The 18,387-nt window shown below is 39.7% G+C and overlaps 1 protein-coding gene across 2 annotated transcripts; it reads left to right on the top strand.

Annotated features, from left to right (window-relative positions):
- The first annotated feature begins 448 nt into the window (after positions 1-448).
- On the top strand, positions 449-17,803 carry TMEM192 (transmembrane protein 192). 2 transcript variants are annotated; one of them, XM_081959774.1, is made up of 7 exons: positions 581-700; positions 3,955-4,016; positions 4,351-4,497; positions 6,303-6,567; positions 10,954-11,088; positions 16,475-16,577; positions 16,975-17,803. In XM_081959774.1, the coding sequence occupies exons 2-7, from the start codon at positions 3,996-3,998 to the stop codon at positions 17,096-17,098; spliced, it is 795 nt and encodes a 264-aa protein (XP_081815900.1). In that variant the 5' UTR covers positions 581-700; positions 3,955-3,995; the 3' UTR covers positions 17,099-17,803. The 2 variants fall into 2 exon arrangements, with proteins under 2 accessions (XP_081815899.1, XP_081815900.1); XM_081959773.1 differs by lacking the exon at positions 3,955-4,016 and having other exon boundaries at positions 449-700.
- Positions 17,804-18,387: the final 584 nt, after the last annotated feature.

Here is an 18,387-nt window from a genome sequence, read left to right as displayed (position 1 = left end):
TATTGATGACTAAAGCTAACTATTTGTCTGAAATGATATAGGATCTCCTGCTTGAGCAAGGAGTTGGACTAGAAGACTTCTGAGGTCCCTTCCAACTTTATTCTATATTATGTTATAACTCAGGGGCTAGGTACGAGATGGAGCTAAGGGGTCACGCTTAAACGCCTCATGGCCAGATGCGTAGGACAAACAAATCAGCAACTGCGTTCATTGTCGTGTTGTTCTCTTAGTTATGACAAGACTAAGTTGTTTTTCTTTCAGAAACGCGTTTTGGTCCATTTTATCCTCCTGCTCTCCGTCGCTTAGGGCTCCCCCTGCCTGAAAATCGGAAGGAGCCCACCCGCCTCAAACGCGTAGCCGGCAGGTAAAAGGAAGTTGCCCAGGTAAAAGGGAGCTGAGGCAAACCGAACGGCCCTCAGGCAGAATAGCGTACTACGCTTGCGGGAGGCGGGTCCCTCGAGAGAGGCGGTTATTTTAAGAGCCACGCGCCTCCAATAACAGCGCCCATAGAAAGTGGGCGGGGCTTTGGAGTGGACCCAAAAGTCGAGGTTGCGCAACGTCGCCCCCGAGAGCGAGGAGGCGGGGTGTTTCCTTTCTTGCAACGAAGGGGGCGGGGCACCGGAAGCAGCTGCGGGAGCAGCCCACCATGGCGGGAGCTTCGGCTTCAGGAGGGCGGCGGCAGTTGCGCTCTCTGGATAACGTGAGTACTGGCGTGAATATAGTGTTTGTTAGGTTACTAGGGACGCTCCTATGGACGGCGAGCCTTGTGTCGGGAAAGGGGCGACGGTGCGGGGTTTGCACACAGTTAAAGGGGTTCAGACTCCCGAGGTTTTAGAGCAGTGTTTCCCAACCATGGCAACTTGAAGATGTCCGGACTTCAAGCTGGCTGGGGAACTCTGGGAGTTGAAGTCCGGGCACCTTCAAGTTGCCAAGGTTGGGAAACACTGTTTTGGAACAATCGGCTTAGGCTCGCCCTGACACCCCCTCCCCTCGCTCGGTTATTGCCCTCAGCCCGACGCTCTACAAACGAATCTGAGTGCGGCTGCTGTCGATGCCAACCAAATATAATGATCCTATACTACTTGAGGGATATACCGGGAGGGCTGGTCTCGTGTTTGGAGAGCCCCAGCATGAAGTCGTCTCGTTACTATCATGTGATGGCGGTGGTTTTCTTTCATTTCTCTTTGGAGACAGAGGGTATATTTTGCTTGGCAAGATCTTGGAGTTAATTTTAGTAGGACCTTCCAGGACCTTTTCACACAATCTAGTGAGCCAAACCCTGGACGTGTGAACTGAAGCATGGATGTGACGGGGATGAATTTGTGCCTGGCATAGTCAGAATAGAGCAGGAAGGGGCCTTGGAGGTCTTCTAGTCCAACCCCCTGCTCAAGCAGGAGATCCTCTACCATTTCAGACAAGGGACTGTTTCTTCTTTAAAAACCTCCAGCGATGAAGCAAGCACCTACAACCTCTGAAGTCAATCTATTTCATTGATTAAATGTCCTCATTGTTAGTTATAGTTATGCTTAATATCCTAGGTTTTCCTCCTTTCCCTATTTTGGCTTGAAATCCTTTTTACCAAAATGCTGATGTTAAAATGCCAGAAGCATTGTTAGGTAAATCAAGCTTTGTTTTATGTTCTACCAACATTTATAAAACTGGTCTTGAGCACAAATATAAAAGGTCAGGATTAACCACCACCACCACTCCACACACATACGCACAAACACAAATATGAATTTGCACATAGTTTGCTAGGATTTCAGTAGGATCAATAATTGATTTAGAGACAGAACTAAAGATGCTGGAGATGATTCTGTTTGCCTATCTGCTGTGACTGATTCTGGCATTGAAAATAAGTTCTGTGCAGGATGTTAACCTTTCTGTCAAAATAAGGGTTGCTTTCTGTGTCTTGCCCTAGCTTTCTAAAATTTAATTATGTATTTGAAAAACAATTTTGTAATTAAAAAAGAGTGCAATACATTGATTAAAGATACATTAGTCACCAGCTATTAGAATTGACTTTTCTTCATTATTGGTCATGCTGACTAGAACTGATTAGCTTTCTTCCTTTGTCTGTCAGGAATGATAAGTTGGTCTCTTTCTCTATGGAAGGTGAAACATGTGAAATTAAGATGAATTATGTTTTGAGCCTACATATAAATTTTATCCAATAGGATATACATTTCAATAGACATCTATATGTTACATTCCGTGGTGGGTTCCTGATCCCGTTGCAACCGGTATGGTGCAATGGGGCCGGGCATCCACCACATGAACATGTGCAACACATGCATGCAGTGCGTACATGCATATTTACCGCCAGCAATTCTCCAGCTGCTCAGCACGCAGGCACCGTGCGCATACGTAGAAGCCCCAAAGAGCTCAAATACAGGAAAGGAGCATGAGCAGGCGGGTGGGCGGAACGGTGCCTGTACCGGTCGTATCCCACCACTGGTTACATTGTTAGCCCTCTTAAAACTGACTTCTTACTACTTCCCATTATTTTATTTAGCGTACAGCGATAGTACATTAGCTAGGAGACTAATACTGTGTTAATGCAGAGTGGTTGTTTGACTGCCTAAGACTGCTAATCTGTTTGTTTCATGCTCACGTGCCATCCATAGTGCACCACAGTGAGCAAACAAGCTTGGGGTCAGGCATTGCATCCAGACGAGGTCAGGCACTGGTTGGGTTTAGCGCAGTTAGCGCAGTTCCCCCCCCCCCAAAGTGGTACCTATTTGCATTTAACATGCTTTCAAACTGCTAGGATGGCAGAAGCAGAGGCACATGACCCTGCCACAGAAAACGCTAGGTCTCAAACCATCACAGTCCTTCCCCTTTAAACTACTGAACCACTGTGCCTCCTACTTCCTGTTAATATTGAACTACAGAGTTGGTATAGTCTTTTATAAAGTCTGAAATATAAGGATGCCCCTGAAAACCAGACAGTTTTCCCAAATACCAACTACCTTGATTCTGAAGACCATGCTGTTTCTCTTCAATAGTGATTGACTTGCTTTATTTGAAAATATAACTTCCATGATGCCTACATTCCAATTCAAAATGTTGTTTTTATTAGAAACAAAACGTATTACTATAGCACAAATAGGAGAAATGGTTAAATGCTAGTGTATACTTTTTGTTCTAAAATCCTAAGATCATGGTTTTATATTAATACATTTAGAAAATACCTCCCTGGCCAACAGTATCTAAAATCTTTTTTAGCTTAAATATATTTATTCCGCCCAGAAGGAAATGAATTTGTTTGAGGTGGCTGCATAAAAATGAACAAATAATAAAGTATATTTATGGAGATTTATTCACAGAAAAGCTTCAGTTATACTCAGCTATTCACTTGACATTTTTGCTTTGATTATTTCTGATCATGTTAAATTGAATGGGAAAACTGAGCACATTTTAAAGGTTTTTTTGCTCCAGTTGAAAGAATATATTGAGAATGAAAAAAAATGCTTGCAATTGTTAATGGTAAACAAATTTAAAAAAGATTTTATATTGAAAAATATACACAAAAGTAGCATTTTCAGGTCTGTATTCAATTTAATGTATTCAATACTCTTGTGTTGGCTTCCTTGTACAAAGATTATGTACTTCGTTGTCAGCTGTTTGTTGACATATTAATATGTATTATATGGATTTTTATTTATTTTTTGTCCAAGGTTATAAAACTTAAATTTTAAATAAGTTAATTAGAAAAAAATCCTAATTAGAAACACACCTAATTCTGTGTTTCAAAGGGAGGTTTGCAGAATTCAAAATAAAAATATCCTGAAAAGATGAGTCTCAAAGTTAAGGGAAATGTATTTAATTAATGTTATACTTGAAGGATCTGAAAATGGTAAACATGCTTCTTAATAAAAAGTTCCTAGTGTGTTAAAATATTGTTCTTTAAGGTCACATATAGATTTAAATAAATCAAATTGCTTCTCGCAGGGAGGGATTATATACAGTGTAAAGAGTAAGGACGCCTGAGGATGTTATTAATGGATGCTGAGGTAAATATTTTATTTGGATTTATACTGTTTTTATAGCAACATTTTCTTGGGAAGGGGAGGTCTTTTCCTATACTCCAAACCTTCATTGCTATAATCTGGGGTAGTTCTAAAATTACATGATAACTATAATTCTCTGTAGATGACGTTAAATCCTATTTAGCCTAATAGGGGATATCTAAGTAAACACATAGGATTTTGTTGGAAATATTTTGCTTTTTGAAATGTACGGCTCTTTCTAATGTGAGACAACTTGCAGAAATAGCATAATTGATTTCTGCATACTATAAAAAGTTATTTTGAATTTCTGGTTTAAAAAATATATCATTTGTTTCAGGGGTCCTTGGAGGTAACACAGAGTATGGATGATGATTCTCTACTTGATGCACCACTTCTTCCACGCCATACATTACATTCCAGGCTTCATCCAGAGTTCCATCCTATACCTACAGTCTTTGTTGCCAATGTTTTATTGCTTTTGCATGTAAGTTGAAATAAAAATAATAAATGTGAACTTATGCAAAAGATCAGCTTAGCTTGCTTGAAGACCAGTGGTAAAGCGTGTCTATTTCACTTAGCTAACCAACAAATTAGGAATACTAACTTTTTTCTCTACCACCTAAATTGCTCTTTCCCCAGCAGAAAGACATTTATCTCAATGTTTTCTTCTTGGTCCTTTAAAAGTGGCAGAGACATCTAGTATCCTTTAACAAAGTCTTGCCCCATCAATATTACAATGGTACCTCTCAGTATTCGACTGCTTCAGAACTTGTTGAATTTGATACTCGATGCATTTTGATGTGAAAAGGTTGTCCTGGTACCCATTGTTTCGTTGGTATTCAACACAGCAAAAGGAAGAGGGGGACTACCACAGAGGGTGGGCAGGAAGTTGGCCATGTTAGGAAAAAGGACAAAGTTCTTTCCAGCCAAAACAAAGTGGGAAGTCACCTTGTTTGTTTGACCCTTAGGTTTTGTAGTACTCAGTGTGCCTCTCAGAACCAATTTATGTTGAGTACTGAGATACACTGTATTTACTGTTAGAGTTTTGTCAACTTTCAGTGTGGGAATCACATCTCAACTGAGAAAATTAAACACAAAATGGAGTGTGCAGAAGATTCCTATTTCTAGTGCCATAAACTAATAAAGCTAGCTTTTGTTATTCTTCCAGTAATGGGATCTGAATTGCCAGGTCTCCTTACTGACTATTAACTATTAAGAAAATGAAATAGAGTGATCAAAACAGTTTCAGCATATGCCAAGCAGTATCGTGGGTGTAATAAAAGAGAGATATGCTTCAGTGTATGTGTATGTATAGAGGATACCTTCATTATGTTCGGGACAGATTACAACAAGTGAAAAAAATTATAAAGCAGAAACTGTATTTCCCCTTTTCTGAATGAGTTCCTATTTCCCTGAAGTGAAAGTTTCAATATTTCTAATATTTCGGCAAGACAGTTTTTGAATTCAAGTCATAAGTTGCAAGTCACCTAAATAGACTTTTTTGTTTTAAAATGGATGCATATTTGCAAGTTAAATTTGCCAGTTGGATGTTAAGTATCATAAATTTCAATCATCCCAAAGCTTTTTGATAACTATACCAGAATCCTGATGTTTTATTGCTAGTTTATGTTGAATAGTTTTTAATCCGTGTCTGTACACATGTACTGGCAGTAGTGTTGTGGTATATTCCTTGAATACTGGAATGTTGACTGTAATAAACAATGTTGACTCTCAAAATTTATCATTAATTTACTGCTTCATGTTAGAAACTTTATATAGGAATTTTGGCCATAACATTTGCCAGAAACAGGCTAATGAAAACTGGCCCCATGTGTACATCCAGACTTCCTGAACTGAGAAAAAATAACTCTGATGTCTTGAAAAGTTTAATGAAATAGCATACCTAAACATAAGTTGGGGATTTTCCATAATGCCCTTGTGCTATTTAAAGAATGCATTGAACAACCCGAATGACTCCTTGAAGCAAACCAAAGCTGAATCTTACGACCTTTTTTATGACCCTTCAACTTGTTATAAAGTGCCCTAAATCTGTGCACAACTATATCTTGGGTGCCCATTTGCATTAGAACATTTTAGCATGCTTAGAATTGGGTTATAGTGATATTGTTCCCGAACCGGGAAATGCAGGCATTCCCAGTTGAAACAGTACAATAATTCAGCTCACAACAAAAACAAAATAAAGATGCTTAATAGGAATAAATAGCTTGTATGAAACCTAACTGATACTTTATTAGTGCATATAATTATTTAATATCTTTCTTTTTTTAGGTTACTTTCGTTGTGCTGGCATTTGTGACGGGAGTGATTTGTTCTTATGCTGATTCAAGTGAAGACACGTGCCCTGAAAACTACACTTATCCTTTTAAAGTGCAGACTACTATAACGATTGCCAAGGTAATTCTCTGGATGCTTCATCTGTTCCTGGAACGATACATTCACTTTCATCACAGCAAAGCTAGAAGCAAAGGTTACCTCCGCATCTACCGAACCACAAGACATCTTAAAAGGGTTCCCCTATTAATTCAGTCAACAGGTGAGCCATAACGTATTTTGTTATTTTACTTAAATAATGCTTAATTTAATTAATGTTTTCTATCTAAATTCAGGTATTTCAGTATGCAGTAATGATGTTACACATCTGGGGTGGAATTTTTTGTGACTTATTTTTGTCCTGATATATGTCATTCTGATAAGTTTCAACTTTTCTTCTAGTAACTGAAACAAGTCACTCTTATAGCTATAAATGCATAGTATAAAATCCTGCTCAGACTTTTAAAAAACTTTTTAAAATATGATTTTATTTTACACTGCAGCGTACTTACAAACAGAGCCACTGCTGAGTAATGGTCACATATTTTCTACTATGAAAAATGATTATGTGCTGTCTTAATTGTACCAGACCCACTATGTGTAAATAATTCCACAGATATGAGTATCATGTCTGTATTTTTAACCTCTTTGCATGCATAGAAAGTTTGCAGTAACACCAGCCGTCCTAATTCTCTAGAGATCAAGAATGTATCAAGGCACTTTTTCATTAGGACTGTGTCATCTGCTACAAAATAAATGTAGGATATTGTTTGAAACATCCCTTAAAAATTGGCTTTTGGCCTTGCTTTCAAGGATGAAAGTTTATCAACTTTTAATATACTCTAGTCTGGTGTCAAATAGTTTATATTAGCTAGATTAATATTTACTTAAAAGCTTTTATCTTGGGTCTATTGGTTTAGATCCTGTCCACTACAGTAAGACAATAAGTCCACTCTTATCATTACCATATCTTAGTTTCATTGGCTTGTAGAAATAAGTAGTACATGTAGCATTTAGATGTAAAATGGCATGTACTCTGAACATAAAACAAATACTAAATTGGTATTAAATTAAAAGATGCAATCTTACCGAACTGGAGAGATTATTTGTTCTTTTGGTAGTACCACTTATTTTCATTTTTAAATTTATGTTTCTAACTTAACCTTTAATTATATGTGTTACATTTCTATTCCTTGATTATCTAATTATGAAACAAGAGAAGAATGTTGTGGCTGCAAGTTTTCCCATTTTATATGATAATGTTGGGGGTGACCATGTGGGAGGAAGACTAGCAGTCTGGGCAACATCTGATAAGAGACAATTTAGTTTGTAGGTGGCGAGAAAAGGATGGGAAGCATTTCAGAAGGAACCAATTAGACAGAAGGAGAGGAATAGTTTCAGTCTTGCAAAATTCTGTTCAATGGAACCTTGCAATAAATAAAAATGATCTGATGCTCCTGGTAGCACATCTTCTCTGGACTAACACTTGCCAACAGAGATTTATTTATTTATTTATTTATTTATTTTATTGAACTTATTAGTCGCCCCCTCTCCCCACAGGGACTCGGGGCGACGTACAGAGCAATAATCAAGATAGCACCATATATCGTGCAGAGGAGGTAAAAATAAGTCCATAAATAAGCATACTTACAAAATTTAAAACCCCAAAAATATTAAACTCTAAAAACTTTAAAAAACAAAATTTCCCATTATAAAATGACCTGGGGTGGCAAGATTGTAACGTTATGCCAGGCCGGCTTGACAAAACAGGTAGGTCTTCAGCTTCATACGGAAGGAGCGAAGGTCGGTTGTTGTCCGGATGTCTGGGGGGAGGTCATTCCAAAGGGTAGGGCCCACCACAGAGAAGGCCCTACTCCTGGGCACCGCCCTCTGGCACTCTCTAGAGGACGGCACCCGGAGTAGCCCCTCTCTGTGTGAGCGAATGGGTCGCAGGGATGTATGGGGCAGGACGCGATCCCGCAGGTAACTGGGCCCTGTGCCATGGAGCGCTTTGAAGATGGTAACCAGTACCTTGAAGCGCACCCGGTAGGCCACAGGAAGCCAGTGCAGCTCGCGCAGGATAGGTGTTATATGGGAGAATCTCGATCTCCCCATAATAACCCGCGCGGCTGCATTCTGGACCAACTGCAGTCTCCGGGCGCACCTCAAGGGGAGCCCCATGTAGAGAGCGTTACAGTAGTCCAGGCGGGACGTCACCAGCGCGTGAGTGACTGTGCGCAAGGCCTCCCGGTCCAAAAGGGGCCGCAACTGGCGCACCAGGCGAACCTGGTGGAACGCCCCCCTTGCCACGGCCGCCACGTGATCTTCTAAGGTCAGCCGATCATCAAGGAGGACGCCCAAGTTGCGCGCCCCTTCCACCGGGGCTAATTGCTCATCCCCGATGGTCAGCGATGGAGTATGCTGATTGAATCGGGAAGCCGGGAACCACAGCCACTCTGTCTTGGAGGGGTTGAGCCTGAGCCTGTTGTCATCCATCCAGACCCGTACGGCTTCCAGACACCGGGCCATCACTTCGACAGCCTCGTTGGGGTGGTTTGGGGTGGAAATGTACAACTGAGTATCATCAGCGTACAGATGGTAACTCACCCCAAAACCACGGATGATCTCGCCCAGCGGCTTCATATATATGTTGAACAGGAGAGGCGAGAGGATCGACCCCTGAGGGACCCCACAAATGAGGGGCCTTGCGGTCGACCTCTGCTCCCCCGTCAACACACATTGCGTCCGGCCAGAGAGGTAGGAGCGGAACCACCGTAGCACGGTGCCTCCAACCCCCAACCCCTCCAGCCGGCGCAATAGGATACCATGGTCGATGGTATCGAAGGCCGCCGAGAGATCTAATAGGACAAGGATGGAGGAACAACCCCCATCCTTTGCCCTCCAGAGATCATCCACCAACGCGACCAAGGCCGTCTCCGTGCTGTGACCGGGTCGGAAGCCGGACTGGCGCGGGTCTAGATAATCAGCTTCCTCCAGGTGGCGCGGAAACTGCTGAGCCACCACACTCTCAACAACCTTCGCTAAAAAAGGAAGGTTGGAGACAGGACGATAATTTGCTAGCTCCTTTGGGTCCAGAGAAGGCTTCTTGAGCAGGGGCCTGACCACCGCCTCTTTCAAGGCGGCCGGCATCAGGCCCTCCCCAACGAAGCGTTCACCAGTCCCAGTAGCCAGCCTCGTGAACCCTCCCAGGAGGCCAGCACCAACCAGGAGGGACACGGGTCCAGTAAACTTAAACTTGCTTAACTGGATAGAATAAAAAAAAAACTTTCTATATATTAAAAAGTAAGTTAATGAGCACCTTTTGGAAAGAAGTTTACTTATTCTGTAATGAATTTTTTTTTATTTCTAAATTAAGCATCTGGCATTTCAGTATTTGTAACATTTTGTAATACCCAAATTGCAGTTTGAACCAATCAACAACCTACAGATTGATGTATATCTGTAGTCATGTTAGATGTGCACCACTAGAATGGGGCCACTAGATAGAGCTCTAGCGACAGAAAAATTGACAAGATGGCTGATAACGATTTAAACAGATGATGCATTCTCTTGAAGATCTAGTGCTTGTGTATATGCTCCTGTGGGGAAAAAAATATTGTCCTTTTACGTAATGCTAATGATCATTTCACTTATAAATCCTTCTATGCTGTCTCATCCTTATGGGGTGGGTGTTCTTGAGAAGGATGGTAAGGTACAGCCAGAGTGGGGTTTTTTTTCTCAGTACAGTCATCCCAAAATATAAAGGTCATCCCAGCAGCCCAGCTCAAACAAGCAGACACCTGTATAACAAGCAGAACCTGTACAATTCTGTATGTATAAGGCAGAACTGATACAAGAAGATCCTGGAGGGGAATAACAACAACAACAACATTTCACATTACACAAAAGAATACAGTGGTAATGTGCTCTTACATTTGGATACTGAGAGCAAATGATTGTAGTGATTGTTAAAATCATCACATCCCTAAAAGACCTAAAAGGCCAAGATAAAAAAAAACATCCTAGAAAGAATTGAGCTATGGTTGATGAAAGATGCCATTGATTAGACAGTACCCAGTTAATCTGTATATTAATTTGACCCAGAATAGCCTTATATATGTTCATAATATTACTCCCGAAAGCTGGTGTGGGACTGGTGTAAATCCAATCAAAATAAATAGTATATATCATTCCAGTAAGTCTAGCCCACTACTGTAAAGATTAATCTAGGATCTTCACACAGTTAATCAATGGTGACTGAATTGTTCTGGAAGGCATAATGAAGGGAGTAATTGAATTCACGCCCTAGCCCTGCAGACAGTTAATTCATTTTCTGTTTATTTCTATTTTGGGTCATTAGAGTGAGCTGTGTATCATTTATTTTAATGGCCTATTGATCAAGGTTATCTGTTGCATACAATCTGGTTTAAAGTTATTGCATCATTGTTATTTAAATAGAAGGGTTAATTTTGAGCTATATTTGGAAAATTCTAGACTATCCTTCACTGTTTTAGTGGTCATCACAAGATCTTGACTTTCAACCAATGTGGCTTTGTGGGAGAAACTGAACAGATTTCTGTTTCTAATGTGTCCTGTTTGTTTTTAATAGGAAATGTGGCTTTATTGCTGATAGTGTCACTGCAACATTCGTTTCCTAATCACAACAAAATGTATCTCTGCTTCATGCTGGGAATCTTGGCTATGGAATTGATATGTTCATTGATATGTCTGGTTGTCTACACAGGTGAGAATTGTTTCTTTGCCTTGTTGGGGTGATTAAGCCACCCACTCTCCTTCTGTTTTTAAAGTATTATTTTAACATGAATTTGATTTAAGAGGGCCACAAAAAAAAATTACAAGCTGTCATCCTAATATTTATATTATCAGAAATCATACCACTGATTTCCTTTCAGTGTTATTCTATATGATGCTGAGAAAAAGTATGTAATTTAATACATTTGGGGAAAAAATGGTTAACTTTAGAAGAGGACAAGGATGCGGATGTTACTGAACTTAACTTTTGTGGTGGTGGAACTGCAAGCTGCAATTGTTTGCATGACACTTACATCTTTCAACTTTTAAGCTGGTGTATCCCAAGGGCTTGGGGCAGTGTGCAGCACAAAAATAGAGCATACAAAATGCAGCTGTTGATAAAGAAATTCTTCCCTTGGCAGTGAGAGCCATCTTTTGTGGCAAAGCAGCTGCTTTGAGAAGCTTTTTGCCTGGCACTGATAAGCAGCTACATCTCTTCATGAATAGTTCAAGGCTCTTTATTTCTTACTGGGTACATGGAAGCTGAGGAAGGAAAGAGCAAAATACATATTGCAAGATATATTTGCACAATTCAGAGATTGTTAGAAAGACTCAAGCACAAGATGTAGTCCTATAAGAATAATAAAATTCTCCGGTCTCTTTCTTAGGATGAAAAAAGCTAAAACTGTCAGAGAATGTAGCATTTGACAGTAAAGTAAGATAATTCTATAAGTTATTGCAGCAAAGAAGACAAAAATGACACCATGCTATTATTTTCAAGCCATGCTAGCGAATCTGTATTTTAAAGAGTTAAGGTGTATGTGAATAATCTGTAAACTGCTGTTTCAAAGGAGTTGGCTTTCGAGTATTGTGGCTTTGTATTGGACTTGCTGTTTTTTCTGTTTCTTTGACCCGTACAGAGTCTCCCACTGTTTACAATGAAAGAAATAAAATTTAGATCCTAGAACAAAAAAGTATGTGACGGGTAATGTCTCATTTAATACGCAATAACAACATAAAGATAGATTTTAGCTAGGCATCTTTGTAAGTGTAATGGAAGCAAAAGAGCACTTTGAAGTAGCTAAATATATAGAGTGGGGCTTAGAAGCTTGTGAATCCTTTTGAATTTTCAATATTTCTGCATAAATATGATTTAAAACATGATCCTATTTCCACACAACTCCTAAAAGTATGTATGAATCAAAAACATACTTGTTAATTTGTTTATTGAAGAAAATGATTCTCAACATGTAGGTCATATTTATGTAGAATTATTGAAAATTCAAAAGGGCTCCACAAGAACCATGCTGGGCATCCTGGCCCATTAATGCTTTACTACTGTATGTAATAAGTCTGTGCAGAGATCCAAATTCAAAAAGCAAAGCAGGATCCCCTTTTGCCCTTTGAATCCAGACCTCCCTCTAACCCAGGGGTGTCCAAACTTGGGAACTTTAAGACTTGTGGACTTCAACTCCCAGAATTCCCCAGCCAGCCGCTGGCTGGGGAATTCTGGGAGTTGAAGTCCACAAGTCTTAAAGTTCCCAAGTTTGGACACCCCTGCTCTAACCATAGAATCTATGTTGTTCATCTACACAGTTGTTTGTTTGTTTTTTACTTTCTTCTACTCCTCTTCAATGTTTTCCTTTATTACTTCCTGGTCAGTGATACTGATTTTCACTGGCAATGTGCATGGACAGCACACAAATCGCTGTAAATATGTAGGACAGTACATTGGCTAATCTTTTATGTGTCTTTAGTTCTGTTTGTCTGAAATGGCATAGGGCAGTGATGGTGAACCTATGGCACGCGTGCCACAGGTGGCACGCGGAGCCATTTATCAGTTCACCCTTTTTTAAAGCCATTTTTCGCCCTCCCCAGGCTCCAGAGGCTTTATAGGAGCCTGGGGAGGGCGAAAAGAGCCCCCCCTGCCTCCCCAGAGGCCCTCCGGAGGCTTTATGAGCTTCCCTGAAGCCTCCGGAGCGCAAAAAACCAGCCCTACAGGCAAACTGGAAGTTCGGGAACGGACTTCCTGTTTGCTCTGAGGCTGGTTTTGACTTCTCTGGAGGCTTCAGGGAAGCCTCCTGAGGGTCCCTGAAGCCTTCGGAGCACTCAAAATGACCCTCCGAGCAAACCTGAAGTGATTTACGGTTTGCTCGGAAGGTCATTTTGACTGCTCCCGAGGCTTCAGGGAAGCCTCCTGAAGGTCCCTGAAGCCTCCGGAGGGCTTTCGGGGGGGGAGGCTGTTTTCGCCCTCCCCATGCTCCTTTAAAGCCTCTGGAGCCTGGGGAGGGTGAAAAAAGCATGACAAAATGGGGAGGTTGCGCCTGTAGTGCACGCATGCGCACTGTGGGGGTCGCACGTTGCATTATGGGTGCCGCACGCCTGCACATGACCTCCCTGCGCTCCCCCCGGTTATGGCACGCGAGCCAAAAAAGGTTCGCCATCGCTGGCATAGGGTCTCCTGCTCGAGCAGGGGGTTGGAAGACCTCCAAGGTTCCTTCCAAGTCTATTATTCTATGTTCAACTAAGAATCAACAGCTTTGACAAAATGATGAAATGTGTGTCATGAATGCAGGTTTTGTCCCTACACACGTATGTGCAATATAACAATACATAAATGGAGCAGGAGTTTTCCTCACAGTGGTTAATTCATCTTTTGTGTCCCAGCAGATGCTCACGATTCCACTCTCTCTACTTCTGTTCCTGAACATTGTTGTTAATCATCCTCATCTGTCTCTTTATCTGATTTACAATCGTCTATTTCAGAAAAAAAATAGTTATATTATTTTTAGATGGCACAATAAAATGCTTTGTTTTATTACCAAACCACTAGCTACCCATCTTTTATGATTCTGCTCCACTCGCCACCTTTAGGCACCTCTTAAATGACAATTGTTTCGAATGTGTACTTTGGGGTAATCTGATCTACGCTTTGATACCTGAATTCTAAGGCAGCTTGAGAGCTAAATGCATCTAAAGCTTTTTACAGCTTTGTAGACACACCTGCTTTAAATATTCCTCTGATCAGTCATGCAGCCCTCTTCCTACATAGCAGGTGGCCTAGTAAAGCAATTCCAGTAGAGATTGGAAGAGTTTTTCTGTTCACACAGAGCTGTTGATTGAGTAGATGAGAATGAGGCATTGTGTTGATGTGGGACCAATAAATAAATAAAAACAATCTTCTCCAGTATGTTTGCTAACCCTCTTTTGGCTAAAGGCTAAGGAGTATTCAAGCATTCATTCTGAAAACATATTTGCAGAACCAAATATTGGATGTGAATGATGATAATTTTATAGAGTTTTTCCTAGCCAGATCTTCCGCCCCCTTCCCACAATGTATGGGAATACATTACCCATCAACTCAACAAGCATATCTGCTTTAATTCATACCAAACTGCATCTTAATGCTCCTTTCAAAAAATAAACAGAATTAAATAGGAGCCCAATCTTTGATTTAGAGTAAGAATGGTACATAAGCCACACCTCCATATTTCCTAACAAAATATCCCATTGCACAAATAATTGACAAGGGTTTTCTCTGCATTAACAAATGAATACTTAGCTTGCTATGAAGTATAAAAATAGCTGAAATGGAGACATGATCTTTCCCTGTTAATACATGTCTCAATTTTCTTTTCTTTTTTCATTGAATTTCCTGGTAGATAATCATATATTATGGTTGCATTCACATGACAAATTACCTAGCAATCCCCTTGCTCAGCCATTTCACCCATTTCTGCTCACCGATAACAAATAAGCTTTGTTTGATTGTTTGTTTTCTTATTGGCACAAAGCAGGCTGGAAGATTTTGCCTATGGTTCCCATTTCCCATATTATTTTCTGGAGCAGAGGAGAAAGATATTGATGCCACTGTTTTCCGCTCCTCCTTCCTTTTTATTTGATGGGGAAGAAAACTGATGAAATGCCAAAACAGGTCCTGTTCTCTTAGGTGTCAAACTCATGCCGTCACTTTGCTATCACGTAACGTATTGCAACGTTTTCTCCCTTCACACAGCTGGGGTGGGCGTGGCTACGCATAACACATCCAGCCTCTGGGCTGCCAGTTTGACACCCCTGCTCTAGATTTCTCCAAAAGATGTATTCCACATTTACCCAGAATCATCATCGTCATTTTAGCCATTGTCTATCCACTTCAGGATGAAGGCCTCTTACACATGTTTTAAAACCAATACAGTCCTGAGTATCTTGTCAGTCCTGAGTATCTTGTCCTTTGTCAATTGGGGTTGGGCCCACAATACTTGCTGATGTCATTGATCCATCTTGTTTTAGGTCTCTTTCATGGACACTTCTTACAAAGTGGGATCCATTCTATGACTGCCTTGATCCATTCTATGTCTGCCATCCATTCTTACTATGTGACCAGCCCATTTCTATTTCAATTCTTTTATTCTCTTGATGATATTGCATCCTTTTTTTGTTCTTGAATCCGTGTGCAGGTCTTTCTATCTTGTCTTGTAATGCCGAGCATGTATCTTTCCATTGCTCTTTCCGCCATTTGCATCTTTTGTATCGATTGTGAGGTTAGTGTCCCAAGTTTCACTGGCATATGTTAGAGCAAGTAGCACACACTGATTGAAAACTTTTATCTTCAGGCATGCGTAGGGGGAGGTTCAATTTCCTTTATTGTATAAGTAAAAATTATCCCAGTTTTCCAGTTGTTATAACATATCAATACCTTTTCCTTATAAACGTGCCATGAAAAAAGGATCCTGATTGTATTATATAAAGAAAAAATAACCACACAATTGTAGAGTTTCTTTTTCCCTGCTCCTAAGATGGCATGTTTTGACTTAAGCCAACTATTCGTAGCCCATGAAGGTTGTTGTTGTTGTTTAGAGAAAAGCCTAAAGAAAAAAACCTTCCTATTCTCTTGCTTGTATTGGGGTATATTCTAGAATTGCTAAATTGTTTGCATTTGGTTAGAGCCCTAAACATCTTGAGATAAACCTTTCTAATGAACTGTTTCCATCCATGTGAATATTTAGCTTGATGTGATTTTTTTTTCATAACTAATTACCTTCAGAGGCATATTTAATGAAATATGTGCAGGGATTTTTATCTTTGGAAGCAGAATATTTATTTATGCTACAAGAGTTCTAAATTCCTTTTAAATCAACTTTGGATTCTGTCATTTTATTTAACTTTATCATTTGAGCTCTCTGATTTTTCTCTGGATCTGAATAATAAGACAACTCATTTTTTTTTCTTATGCTTTTTGTTTTGTATTTAAATGCTTTGAACTGTTCCATTTTGTAGAGGAAACAGAATAGATTTTTTTTCTATAAATAAAGTTTGTTTTTAATTGAATATAGTTTGATAGTAGCAGAATACATTTGATCTTTTCTTTGTTTTCAAAGTGAAAGTAAGCAACTTTAACCAAGCAAAGCCAAGACCTGATATAATAGAAGAAGAGAAGATGTATTCGTATCCTAATCAAGTTACCTCAGAAGTTGGATTTAGGTACTTGTATAAAATTTGCTGAACTTGAATAAATCCTTAGCACTGACTCCTGTGTTTTTGAAGTCCTGAGAGTTTGATACATTACTTCATGATTCATTGTTCTAGAGCAGGAGTGTCAAACTCATGTTGTCACAGCGGCATCGCGTGACATCTTGCCCCACCCCCTTCACTAAACCGGCCGTGGGCATGGCCAGCACATGCCACATCCAGCCAATGGGCCAGGAGTTTGACAGCCCCCTTTTAGAGCAGGGGTGGGGAACTATGTGGACTTCAACTCCCAGAATTCCTGAGCCAGCATGACTCTGGGAAGAACAACCTTTTTGAAATAAGTTAAAACAGCAAAAGAAAATGTAATTAGGATGATGGTATGATTTTATTTTATATTTTTGCTTTTCAGAGAAATCTCAAGTTTGGAAGAAGTAGTTGAAAAACAAGGTGATGTGATTGAATATCTTCAGCGGCACAATGCCCTGCTTAGCAAGAGACTATTGGCATTAACGTCTGAGCAGAAGAGAAGCTAGTGGTATTCAAGACAGCAATGTAGAAGAAAAACTTTTCCAGCACTGATTTATTCTCTAAAGTGCAAGTTGTACTGAAAAAGCCCACTCCACGTTTTGAATAGCAGTTGGCTCACTTCTGGATTACTGGAAAAGCTTTTTTTTTAAAGTATATATATTTTTAAATGGTTGTCTCTACTAAATTTTTTTGCAGTGCAGTAGATAAGGAAAATTTCTCTTTCTATGTCAGTTGCAGATTGTTCTTCCAAAGTGCCAAAGATTTCTATGGTAGTTCAGGATTTAGTTCTTTTCAAAAATACAACAAGGAAAACATCTTCATTTAAGTGTCATTTCTCCTTACATCTGTGTTATCAGTTGAACTATTGGATACATTTATAAAAGAATATATTAGTATTAGGCTATTAGTCTCTCTGCTTCCTCAGAGATGAATAAAGTTACTATAGTAATAGTGAAGAATATTGAATAGTGAAGAATGGAAAACTGTTTAATGCCTTTTTTTAAAAAAAACTGCAGAGTCACTGAGATTCCATTTCTGTAGGTATAGTGATAAAAGAATAGAATCCTATATGCAAAGGAATATCCGAAAGAGGAAAATTAGGATATTCTACATAAACTGGAAAGACCATGTGGATATAATATGGAAAATATAAATTGAACCTTTTAGAATCATGGATAACAAAATAAAGCTAATGTTGCCTTTCTACCTTGCTTATGTGTACGGGCCAGCATCTTACAATCAAATGAACAAGAATGGGGAAGTATGTGAAAATATTTTTTAAATATGTGGTTGTATTAACAGCTGCATGTAAGTCTTTATCTATCTCTATCCTAGAGGTTTATGGTATAGTATTGTTTATAATGTGAAGAAACATTACTTTCTGGCTTTTATGTTGTTCTTAAGATCTACTACTTTATTTTGAAAAGCTACTTCTTTGATCACTGCATATGGGATTAAAGTCTACCTCCTCTGTCCTTTAAACCTGTCATAATTGTTGAAAATACTCAGGCCTACTGTACTTACTGATGTCTCCCCTGAAAGCTATTGCACAAAATATGTAGATAAAAGTATGTGGATCCTATTGAATTCAGTGAAAATTAGTTGCTGGGATCTGCTTGACTAAAGTTTTTAATTTCCTTTTTCTCTGTTAATAGTTAATTGCCTGCTCTGTCTTTTTGCTGCCAATGAAGAGTAATTTGTGTGTATTCTGTAGTCAGAAAGGCATACTTTTCCACAAATCGGATAATTCTGTGATTTTGTCTGGGGAAGAACAAACGTGTACCAACCATCCTGC

This window comes from Natrix helvetica (assembly GCF_964273705.1).
Source record: "Natrix helvetica genome assembly, chromosome: 7".
NCBI lineage: Eukaryota > Metazoa > Chordata > Lepidosauria > Squamata > Natricidae > Natrix > Natrix helvetica.
Note: the sequence above shows the minus strand (reverse complement) of the source record. Positions and strands in the feature narration are given on the sequence as shown.

Coding starts and splice junctions, on each gene's coding strand:
- TMEM192 (XM_081959773.1), top strand. CDS start 647: ATGGCGGGAGCTTCGGCTTCAGGAGGGCGGCGGCAGTTGCGCTCTCTG. Junction 4,498..6,302: donor ATGTTTTATTGCTTTTGCAT/GTAAGTTGAAAT, acceptor TTCTTTTTTTAG/GTTACTTTCGTTGTGCTGGC. Junction 11,089..16,474: donor ATGTCTGGTTGTCTACACAG/GTGAGAATTGTT, acceptor TTGTTTTCAAAG/TGAAAGTAAGCAACTTTAAC.